At 37.2% G+C, this 12,843-nt stretch overlaps 1 protein-coding gene across 1 annotated transcript in view; it reads left to right on the top strand.

Annotated features, from left to right (window-relative positions):
* Positions 1–6,041, top strand: part of KCTD8 (potassium channel tetramerization domain containing 8) — a gene marked incomplete at its 5' end in the record, with an annotated part of 323,892 nt that extends 317,851 nt beyond the window's left edge. The window contains one exon of the mRNA XM_004703144.2: positions 4,691–6,041. Coding sequence (XP_004703201.2) covers positions 4,691–5,151 — 461 coding nt within the window. The remainder of the gene's footprint in view (positions 1–4,690) is intronic.
* Between the last annotated feature and the right edge of the window lie 6,802 nt (positions 6,042–12,843).

Genomic DNA, 12,843 nt, shown 5'->3' with positions numbered 1-12,843 from the left:
AGTTACCAACACCAAGTCAAGGGAGCATCAGAAGAGAATCCTCCCTACCAGGCACTCAAGACAGAGTAAGGTGGAGAATGAACATGGCTACGTATGATGGATGGTTTTCGGCATGGAGGTTAAAAATCAATCATCTCGACTCTCATGCCTTATCTATTTTACAGTCCTGGCGAGTTACTTTTATTTGTATTCTATAGTCCAAATGCCTCTGAAATAAGTGCACTTTTTAACCACACCCTTTTATTAGGACGTGACCCAGACAGCATACCATTCAGCAGTTCAGTCACACCAAGCAATGCTGTATAATTGCTACCATCATCCGTTTCAAAACATTATGTTCTTTCTTGTACTCCTTAATATCAGCTCCCCATTACCCCCCAACCTCCCCCAATGTACTCCCCAGGAAAACTTATTCTAGTTATTATCTGTATAAATTCACCATCCCAGGTTTCATACACCAAAAAACAGAATAATACATAGCAGAGGACCAAGACTACCAACAGTGACAAAATAAAACAGGGACTGACCACAAATTGTAAAAAAACTAAAAATGAAAAAATTAGCCACATCAAGCTCAAAGTGTATCAAAAGTAAATCAAATTACAAGGTTTTAAACATTCAAGTGAGATCTATCATTTTTATCTACTATGATTGTCTCTGCAACACACTCTCTCTGGTAACCAGCTTATTCTTATCAGCAAGACCACGTTATGACCATCAATTATGGTCACAGGAAAATCACTGGAAGCTTTTTCCATGTAACAGGTGGTACCACCCTTCAAAATGAAATTAAGTAGGTGGAGCGGAGTTTTCATAGTACACACTTTTCCTGCTACGTGAGCATCTGACAACTCATTCTGAGTTAGTGCACTCGGCATCGCGTGGAAAGGTTCTCTCTGGTCAAAGTGATTTTTTTCATAAAATCAGTTTTGTTCAAACCTTGGGGCGGGGGTTGTGTGTGTGATAGACGACTTAAGAACACAGTGTGAGGCTGTGAAATTGTGTTTCCTGCTCAGGGAAAATGAAGCAAAAATTGTGGTACTGTTGAACAAAGCTTACAAGGAGAGTGCTATGAGAAAACTCAAGCATATGAGCGGTTTTCTCATTTCCCAAAAGGTAAAAATGTCAATTGATGACAAACCTCATTCTGGACATTTGTCAACTACCTGAATGGACAAAAATGTCAACTTGTAGTGCATTTGCAGTTTGTTGCACCAGGAGAGACTGTTAATCAAGTTTTCTATTTAGAGGTTCTGAAAAGATTGCAAAACATTGTGTGACAAAAATGGTCTGATTTGTGGCAGATGGGGGACTTATTTTGCCACCATGACAGTGCACCTGCTCCTGAAGCCATCTCAGTGCACCAGTTTTGGACAAAAAAGTGCATGCCTTTCTTGCCCACGCACCTTATTCACCAGACCTCACTCTGTGTGACTTCTTTTTGTTTCTGCTAATGAAGATGGGCATGAATGGACAGCTATTTGATGATATTGAAGAGGTGAAGAAAAAACGGAGGGGGGGGGGGGTTGATGTCAGCCATCTAAACAGATGAGTTTGAAAAATGTTTCCAATAATGGAATTGCAGATTTGACATATATATTAAGTGTATTAGAGAGTAGTTTGAAGGTGATAAGGTGGTTTTGTAAAAAGAAATTAAATACATAGCTTTGAAAAAAATTCTGATTTTTTGGCATGATGCCCCCTCATATATATCCTGTAAATGTATTGTGTGCTTCCACTGTCATCCATAGCCTTCTGCAAACCAAAATCTCACAATTTAAGCTCTGATATTACTCCCTTTTTTGGATTTCAATTATTTCACTTACAATTGTTTGATCACAGATGTTGGTGTGCTTCTTCCATGTGGGTTTATTAGTGGATGCCTCACTTAGATGACTGCCTGTTTGAAAACAATCCTTTAAGACCCCAGATGCTATTTTTCTGCTATCCAGCACCATCTAATTTCTTCATCACACATCTTCTGTAACACCCATATCTTACTTGTTTCCTTCATGGTGGTGTATACTCAGCACCATGTTATAAGAAGTAATTGTTTTTATATTGGAGCTAAGATTAAGTGTGACCCCCAATTACATTCCTGAATCTATGTTTTCTATCTGCCTCTGGTCCACCGTAGAGAGATTTGTACTATTTTATGGTAGAGAATCGTATTGATCATCTTCCTGTAGCATAAGCACATTCTGCTTATAGTGTCATTGATTTAGCTCTTAGTAATGATTTTAAAACTCAACTGAGAATAAGAGATTGAACAATTGTAGGCAAACTACAAAGCACAATACCTGGCTTATTCACTTGTACACAATAAATCCTTACATGACTGGACACTCTTTACACAATCAATGGGAGTTGGTGGTCAGGTAAAAGGTACAGTAACATTCACTGATGATGTCAGACACAGGTCTTTCAGAATAAAACGTATCTTAATAAAGTAAATAAGTAATTGTAGTATTAAGTTAATGTTTATCCACCTAGCGACAGTTCAGTATTCTTGGTATAGCTGACTTCTGCTTCTTTACACACCTTGTGGTTTTGGTCCTAAGTCCTTGGTAAGTTACAGTGGTGTTTGAGGTAGAACCCACTTCACCTAGTGGGGTTTTCACATCATATCCTCCGATATGGCCTTTAGAGCATGTTGTGTGCCTCAAAGATCCAGGGTTAAATGTTCTAGTATATTATGGTACAGGGCCTGAGACCCAGGGGGTACAGAAACTGGAACCAATGTGCCTTATTAGGAGCATAGTACCAGGCACACTCCCCCTTGCAATCCGTAAAAACAGTCAGTCCTCTTTTTTGCCCACCAGAGAAATTGGTCCTCACTCTTTTCCTACCAACAGGAATTGAGTGCACTTTCTTACTGGACAACAAGCATTTGCATTTTATCTTATTTTTTTGTATTGTAGACAGAGTAAGTATGGATTATTGGTGAAGCCCTTCCCTCAACAAATATATAGTTTTTATTTTTATTTATTTATTTTTTTTAACATTTTATTAGGGGCTCATACAACTGTTATCCCAATCCATACACACATCAATTGTGTAAGTAGTTTTTATTTTTTATATTGGGTTAATTGACTTTCATATTGAGGTACATACAGTAACATCTATCTATTTGAGGTATAGACTTGTTAGTTCTCACAAATTAATGTAGTCATGTAATGAACACCACAGACAAGATATAGAATGTCCATCATCTCAACTAGCCTTAAAATTTGTTGTTGTTGTTGTTGTTTTGAACCATATTGAATAGCAATGAATTAAATGTTTAGTATTGACCCGTGTGTCTTCTGGTTTTAAATAGAAAAAGGCAGTAGTGTGCATGTTATTAGTGTGTTACACACTACTATTTTTAAAAGTATTTTTGCTGATTTACCTAGTCACCTAGCTGAGTAACATATACTATCAACTTTGGTTGTTTACTTGTGTATACTAGACTGAATAAAGGTCCATAATGTTGGCTACATGGTGAAATCACACGGGGCTTTTTTGATATGTCCATAAAGCCAAGAAGTACACAATTCAATTCAGACAGCTTCTGCTGGGATCCAGGCATCATTGATCTAATGCTTCCCAAGTAATTCCAATAAGTAGTCGAGGTTGACATCCTCAGAATTACAGAGTTTTGTTTTGTTTTGTTTTGTTTTATATTCAAGCAGCACTGTAAAAATAATGACAGCTTCATCCCATTCTGAGTCTATAAAAGTTGTTTATAAACGTGAAGTATAAGGGGGAAAAGAGATTCAGGTCATTTATATTTCTGAATGCCTGGGCTCCTGTTAATCAAAGTTTTAGTATCCTTCTGTATATGTGGTGGTATTCAATATATTGTAAATGGACAGCCTAAGTCCATGGATGAGTCAAGGAGAATAAAATATGTTCCCTATCATAAACTGTGGTTCTGAAATAATTATTTGAACAAACTATCAATTTCTGAAAACTTGCATCCTAGGTAATTTAACTCAAATGGTAAACCTTGTCTTTAGGAAAATACTATATTTCAACTGTATTTTTTCACTATGATATAATAAAATGTAGTAAATTTTTTCACTATAATATAATAAAATGTAAAAACACTACATTTCAACTGTAGTTTCACTATAGGCCTGTATTTATCTTACAGGAAACAGAAAAATAAGATTAAGAGACTAAGGATAAGATTTAAACCAACCTCCCACCTAGCAACATAAATGATGCTATTGAACCTGTGGGCCTTGGGAGTCCTGCCTCTGTGTAAAATAGAGCAATGACACTTCCTTAATCTCAACATGGAAAACTGTAGTCAGAAAGGAACTTAATTCCAGTATATGGACAGAAATGAACTGTGTAGTGGAATGGATAGGGGATTAGCAAAATATTTACTTTTAAGTTCTTTTTATTTTTTTCCAATTTTAGGAATTATTCACTAAAAAACCCCAAGTTATTCTTTTGAGCATAAAATTGTTGATGATTTAATACAGCAGCAATTTTCATTAAATGAACATGGTGAACATTCTTGGTAAAGATAATTAGTATTCTTTATCATTCAACCATTGCTGAAGGTGCTAGGTACTATATTGCTTGAGGGGAGAGTAATGCAGCCAACAGTATTTTTCATATAATAAATGTTATCAAGGTTATTTAATCTGAGCTTTTCACTCTTACTCAATTGCACTATTTCTTTTCAATTTCTTAGGACCGTCTCAGAAAACAGTGTCACCCCAACAAGACCGTGAAGATAGGAAGCACGACAAAGCTGCAGAAAAGGGAAGTGAAAGTGGGACTTCGTGTAACGAGCTCTCCACGTCCAGCTGTGACAGCCACTCAGAGGCGAGCACTCCGCAGGAGAACCCACCCAATGCGCCACAGGCCACAGCGCACCAGCCCAACACCTTAACCTTGGATCGGCCTTCCAAGAAGGCCCCGGTGCAGTGGATGCCCCCACCAGACAAGCGCAGGAACAGCGAACTCTTTCAGACGCTCATCAGCAAGTCTCGGGAAACCAATCTTTCCAAAAAGAAAGTCTCTGAGAAGCTGAGCGTGGAAGAAGAAATGAAAAAGTGCATTCAGGATTTTAAAAAAATCCACATTCCAGATTATTTTCCAGAGCGTAAACGTCAATGGCAATGTGAACTGCTCCAGAAGTATGGGTTATAGTAATCCTCCTAGTCTCGCAGTATTTCAATGACGTTCACTGTTTACTTCGGTGTCACCACTTGACTGACGTCCTAATAGCGGTCAGTGTGTTTCTTGCTGCTCTTCCTATTTGTGAACAGTGGGTGTGGGGTGATATTTTCTTTCATTATTGCTTCGGGTTTGTTTTCAAACATAATAAAAATAAAAATGAAGCTGAAAATGGTTAAATCAAAATGGCATAGCTGATTCAAACCGTTTCGCAGGAATGAGAGTATAATGTGCATGGTCAAGAATCTTAGAATCTTGATTTTTGAACTGTGGTTAACTGGATATGTTTGTCATTCTGTAACTCACCAAAAATAAATCATCCTATCACATTAACTACATGACAGTGTGAGCGAAGCAATATCAAGTAAAATGCTAGGTGGTGGTTTTAGGACCCAATCTCAAACTGTTAAATGTTAATGCAATAAAACAAGTATTATTTTTGCATGAGCACAATGTTACAAGTAAATCAAGTGAAATAAGGAAAATGTTTGTTGCTTGGAAAGAGAATAAAATTACAAAAAATAGAGCAAAAAATGTTACAGGCAAAGCTTATAAATGTAAATGTCTGGGGGACTAGATTTCCTTCGTTCCAGATTTGTGATATTTGTGTATGTGTATGGTGTTCTGTATGTTAAGATGGTGTAAATATGCCTTATATTGTTGTGTTATGGCCCTGCCATCTCTCTATTAATGCTAGTCATGATTATTTCTGTGAAATGAGTCCTTTATATCAGGCTGTGGAAAATCAGTATAATGATGCTCTTAAAGATCCTATTAACATGTTAATCAAAATAATGGAAAGAAATGGTAAGGAGCTTTATGTATTTATTGGAAAAAAAGGAAAATAAACTAGAATTCATTTATTTTTATGGACTCTTTGCTAAAAACATTCATTGTTCTATTGTCTTCAATTTTACTCTAAAACCTATACTGAAATGGATTTGTCCAACATAATGTCAACAAGGAAGCATTTGACTATAATTCAACTGGAGAGAGAGTTAGATCCAGATAACCATGGTATTGGTCAATAAACCCTTATCCCACAAGAGACTAAGACCTCATCTGAGGTGCATAAAATTTTATCTTTGCTGACAACCAGATTGGCAGCCTTTTCAAATATAACTGAGAAGTTAGCCCTTACAAATAAAGAGACAAAAATATCAGTGGAAGTGAAAAGTTCAGGCAGGATCAAAAATGACGTCTCAAAGGTACCCCACTCCATAAGCCAGCCTCGTGCACCAACACACTCAGCTTGACTTGCTCCGTGGCTTGGGAAGTCCATCACTTGGTTGAGGGCTCTGACTCTTGGTTCTGTTGCTGCCCCTCTGACTTTACAGCTGTCTTTTGGAGATCCAAGAGGTTCACCTGGCAGGGATCTTGGGTTCAGAGAATTCACTCCACTCCTGGGTTCCCTCCGCCTCCTTCTCAGAGGGCTCATTTTATACACAGTAAGATGCCACTCCAGGGAATTCTGTTCACAATTACTTACACATGCCTTTGAGCGTTTCCTTGGGGAAGTTGAGCTTGCTGACCAGTGGATGTAGAGCTGAGTGCCTGTAGTCTGAGTGTTACTAGTATGAGATGTCTCTTCTGGGCACTTAAGTTAGGGAGCTGGGCTTGCTGACTCACAGAGCTTGAGCCGAAAGCCTTTGGGTTGAGGCTTATAGCAGAGTGGTGCGTCCCTTTGGACATTTATTAAGGTCCCCAAAAGAACGTAGTAACGTCCTAATAAACATTTCTCATGGGCATCACAATTTGTTAACTTCCTCAATAAACCATTTCATCATGAAAAAAAGTGGCTTCTTCCTAGTTGCATATGTACAAATAAGCTTATTTATTATAAGTCTTATGTATCCTGATCTGCTACATCCCCATATAAATAAAAAAATATATCATTAATCTCAGTGAAAAAGCATTCTTGGATAGTAAAAATTCTTTAAGACTTACAGCAATTTTTTCTTTGATTAGTTTATATAGAAGTTGGTTCTTGTGGCATAATGATTTCAAAGTAATACAGAAAAACATTATAAAAGAAGATTAAGTTGTTTACATACATTTTAATGTACTTTCAAATCTTTTACCCTACCACTATGTAACATAACACCTATAGTATGATCTTAAATTATACTATATACTCATGAGCATGTACATATAGATGAATTAAATAGAATCAGTATTTACAGGGCTATTCTAACCTATATTTCTATCTTTCAAAAATCCTATTTTTACTAATGGAAAAATAAGCAATAAAATGAGATAAAATATTTGCAAACTGCTTATCAAAAAGACTAGTATTTACATGTAAAGATTTTCTCATGAACCACAATAAGAAAAAGCAACAACAAAACCCCAACAATTTATAATTCACTTAGAAATGGGGAGACTAATAGATATTTCACTATAAAGGATGTAAAACAAGGAAAAAGAGAAAAAATACTAAGAATATAGAAATATGTTCAACATCATCCAACATTAGGAAAAACAAATTAAACATACAGTTAGAAAGATGTTTAAGTAGGGGTAATACTGACAGCTGAGAAGGAAGTGAAGACACTCATTCATTCATATACTGACAAAGAAACTCACTATCGTAGAGTCCATTCTGACGTGGGCGACTATCAGAAAGGCTAGAATGGTCCATGCGGATTTCCAAGACTGTAACTCTTTATTAGAGTAGAAAGCTTCCTATTTCTCTTTCTGACTCATAGTGACCCTGTGCAGAATTTTGAGGCTTTTAAATCTTTATGGAAGCAGATCGCTTCGTCGTTCTCCCGTGAAAAGCGTGGTCAATTCTGTGGTGAGCCGTCCAGTGCTCACTCCACGATGTCAACAGGTCTCGACATCATAAACCAAAAAGGAAAAGGGTAGAGCCATGCAGAGAAACAGTTTGGGAACTTCTGAAACTGCAAAGAATGTATTATATTTCACAAAACTGTAACCTTAGACATTTATTTCAAAGAAATAATAACTTAATCAAAAACTAAAATTTATAGAAGCTTTACTTATAGTAGCAAACATTTTTTAAATGGAAACAAGCAAGATATTCTTCAGTTGGCATATAAGCAGTTCATCGATGCCATAGAATTATTGCTCTGGTAGTTGGCCTGGAGTCGATATCAACTCACGGAGAATAATATTACCCAATTAAGGGAAAAGGACGCACACAACCATCTTGAATGATTTTCAGGGGCTCAAATGGAGTGACCAAAAAATCCATAACATTTATATACCACATGATTCCATTTATATAATGGTATAGAAATGTCAAAATTCAGAAATAGAGAAACGTTTAGGATCTCTAGGATTTGGAAAGGGAAGGGGAAGAAAATGAGGATCAAGGAGAAGCCTGAGGTTTCTTTATTGCGAAAGACATACTCTGTACACATTGTTGTGATGTTAGGTGCTTTCATGGAAACTTCAACTAAGATTGAAAACGTATGAGAGAGTGAAACTTCCCATTTGGTTTCTGAGACGTTCATCTTTCTTCTGCAGAGAAGGTAATGTGCTTGAATTGCTGATGTTCTGGTTAGCCAGGCAATTCATAATCCACGACACCACCAGGGTTCCTGTAATTCTGCAATTAGCATCAATACCAATGTCTAAATTGTGATATCATGCTATGTGCAAGATGGTGTCACTATGGTGACTAGCTAAAGCATACACAGAATCTCTTTGACTTATTTCTCTATCTCTTTCACTTATTTAATATATTTATGTAATATAAATATATTAAAACAAAAATTGCTGCCATTAGGTAAATTCAAACCCATGAGTAATTATCTAAATTTACTAAAAATATATAGAAAGTTTCATTCTGATTAAAGGACAAATTATGAGTAGATACTGACTAAAATGTTAGAATCAATCAGACCAAAACACTAATGATGATGATTAAATATTTATTTTATTGGGGAGCTATTTTGGAGACTGGTTAAGTGCCCTGAAGTTGGTTCAGACTCATAGTGACTCTATATACAAAAAAAGGAAATATTTCTCATCCTGCAGAATGCTAACAATTGTTGGGGCCATTGACAAACAAACTTATGCAAGGTTTCCTCATCTTAGACACTCCTCCACATTATCAAGCATGATGTCCTTTTCCAGACACTGGTTGTGTTAGTCTGGGTAGACTAGAGAAACAAATCCAGGGAGATTCATATGGGTATAAGAATAGGTTTATACACAAGAGTGATTGAATATAGAAAACATCCCAGCACAGTCCATTGCAAGTCCATAAACCCAATATTATCCCATATGTCTGATACCAATCTATAAAGTTCTTTTCAGATTCACGAAATACATGCAATGATGCTGAATTCACGAGGTTCACAGGCCAGTAGGTTGGAAGTCTTGTGGATCCAGTGGAATTGTAAGCATTTGGCAGGGTTCTCTAAGTGGCTTTCCCAACTCCAGAGGTCTGGTTGCATCAGAATAGGTCCATGTGGCTTCTCCAACTTCCAGTGCATAGCGCCATGTCTCTTGTCAGTAGAGGGTCTCCCAGAGAGTGAGCAGAGAGTGTCTCTCCTGCTTCCAAGGAGGAAATCCATGCATTCCCAAAATTCTCAGGAGAAGGCCATTCCCACATAGAGGCCTCATTGGCTATGACCTGATTGAGAGACTATACTCCATCGCTTCACTCTTAATCCTCTCAAGTCCCAAATTGACACCAGATGATATAATGATCACACTGGTCTGACCTAATAATATGTCCAAAGTACATGAAATAAAGTTTTTTTCGTCTTTGCTTCTAAGGAAAATTCAGGCCATTCATATTCCAAACAGATTTGTTTGTCCTTTTAGCATTCCATGAAACTTCCAAAATTCTTTGGCAGCACAATTCAAACAAATGGATTCTCCTTTGGTGTTCCTTATTCTATGTCCAACTTTTACAAACATTTTTATTGTGTCATCTACACAATTGCTTGAGGCAATTGTCATAACCATGTGTCAGTCCATCTTGCAGAGAGCATTCCTGTTTTTGGACACCCTCTTATTTTACCAAGCATGGTGTCCTTCTACAGGAACTGATCTGCCCTGACAACATATCTAAACACATGCAATGAAGTCTCCCCACCCTTGCCTCTAAGGAACTCTGTGGCTGAATTTCTTCCAAGGCAGATTTGTTTGTTCTTTGGGTATTCCATGGTACTTCAAAATTATTCACCAGCACAACTGAAATGCAATCTTCCTTATTCAGTGTCCAACTTTCACAGCCATATGAAGTATTTGAAAATACCATGGCTTGGGTCAAGTGCATCTGACTCCTCAAAGAAGCCTCCCTGCTTTTCAAGACTTTAAAGAGATCTTGTGCAGCAGATGTATCCAATGCAATGCATCATTTGATCTCTTGACTGTTGTTTCCCATTAGCATTGATTACAGATCTCAGCAAGATGAAATCCTTCTGAATTCAATGTTTTCCCCATTTACCAAGCTATTACCTAGTAGTACAGTTGTGAGGATTCAGGGTTTCTATATATTGAGTTGTAATCTATTCCAAAGGCTGCAATCACTATCTTCATCGGCACTTGCTTCAAGTCATACTCACAAAAAAACCAGTTTGTGTCATCTGAGAGTGCAAGTTGTTAACAAGGCTTTTTCCATTGCTAATACCTCCTCCTTCACTATATACACTTCAGCTTTTCTGATTGTTTGTTCAGCCTCCAAATTAAATGATATGGTGAGCCAATATGATGCATACCTTACCTGATTGTAAGCCATGCCTTATTCCCTTGTCTGTAGAAAGTAGGAATCTAAGAAAATTTCAAGTCTTTTAAACTGAAATGGAATGCATACATATGGATATCCTTTGCCTTCTTGAGCTAAAATTAGAAAATCATATTGCTTGCTATGAGTGGAATGACAGAATAAAAGGAACGGCTTGGAATTCATCAGACACAATATTTCAAGAACTATGTTGTAGTACAATTGCATCTGTGATAGGATTATATGTCCCCACCTTCAAAAATGCAATCAGTACAACTATTATCCAAATTTATGCTTCAGTCTCAAAAGGTATTGGTGCAGAAATGTTAAAATTGTATCAAGGTCTTGAGTGTGAAATTGATCACACATGTAACCAAGATTCATTGACGATTATGGTGATTCTAATGCAATAGTTGGAAATTAAAAAGGAAGTAACAGTTGTTGGAAAATATGTTCTTAGTATTAGGAAGGATTCTGGAGATTCTGTGATAGAATTTTATGAGACCAAAAAATGTTCGTAGAAAATACCATTTTTTACTCAACAAAACAAAACTATAGACATGAACTCCTCCAGATAAAATATACAGAAATCAAGTTGACTATAGCTCTGAGAAGAGACAATGGAGAAGCTCAATATCAGACCAGGGATTAATATGGAACAGGTCATTAATTATCCCTATGTAAGCTCAAATTGAAGAAAATGAAGCCAAGTGCATGAGCGTTAAATACCAGCTTGATTTTATTCCCACTGCATTTTGAGAATATCTCAAGAACAGACTTGCTGCATTGACCACTAATTACAGAAGGACTGATGACCTGTGGACTGAACACCAAGACCATCATGCTGGGGGAAAGCAAAATGTAATTGAAAAGAGAGAATAAAGAAAGGATCAAAGTGGGTGTCAGAAGAGACCGGAAACTTGCTCTTCATCATAGAGTAGCTAGGCAAATGGAAGAATGGTGAAGTCAAAGAGCAGATTAAAAATTTTCTAGGACAGCTCCAGAAAACAAAGTAAAATATAAGAAAATCGGCAAAAACCTATAGTTAAAATGCCAAAAAGAGAAGATCACATTCAACATATATTAAATTGTAAAAACGCAAAAAAAAAATTAAGCTTCAAGGTGAAATATGAAAAGTTTCTGTGGGCAAAATACTGAATGATGCAGGAAACATCAAAAGAAGATGGAAAGAGTAAACAGGCACAGTGTGTCAAAAAGAGCTGGCTGGCATTCAACCATTTCAAGAGGTAGCTTATTGGCAAGAGCAATGTTGCTGCAACAAGTTCAAAGTACACTAAGAGTCTGAGTCAAAAACAAGGCTCTGGAATTGCTGAAATACACACGGACAGGGTTCCAAAAGCTGATGAAGCACGGGAAGCACAGACTCCTCTGTGCAAGGAAATTTGGAAGACACCTACTTGGCCAATTGACTGAAAAAAGATCCATATTTGGGTTTTTTTGGGTGTTTTTTAAGATCCATATTTGGACACATTTCAAAGAATGGTTAACCAAAAGAATGCCTAAATGCTACAACAATGTACTTGATAACACATGGAAATAACTTCAGCTAATAATAGTTAAACAACTGTGGCATCCGGATATTGATAGGGAGCTGTCAGAGGTCCCGGTTGAACACAAGAGGCCTGGGAACAAGGGATACTATTGCGGATGTTAGATGGATATTAGCCCAAAGCAGAGAATACCAGAAAGATGTTCTCTCTTGTTTTATGAAATCTGATAAGGTGTTCAATTGTGTGTTGTTACTGTTGTGGTGAGGTGGCATCAAGTTGGCTCCAACCCACATTGACCCTGTGCACAACTGAACCAAACCCTGCCCAGTCCTGCTCCGTCCTCACCGTTGTTCCAATGCCTCTGCCCAGTGATGCACGACTGTTGCAATCTCATTGAGGGATATTCCTCTCTTTTTTTGCCACCCCTCACTGACAGTATATCCAAAATAT

This window comes from Echinops telfairi, unplaced genomic scaffold, assembly GCF_000313985.2.
Source record: "Echinops telfairi isolate 266 unplaced genomic scaffold, ASM31398v2 ScPeMD7_7468;HRSCAF=8506_0, whole genome shotgun sequence".
In the NCBI taxonomy this organism is placed as follows: domain Eukaryota; kingdom Metazoa; phylum Chordata; class Mammalia; order Afrosoricida; family Tenrecidae; genus Echinops; species Echinops telfairi.
This window is presented reverse-complemented; position numbering and strand designations above follow the sequence as displayed.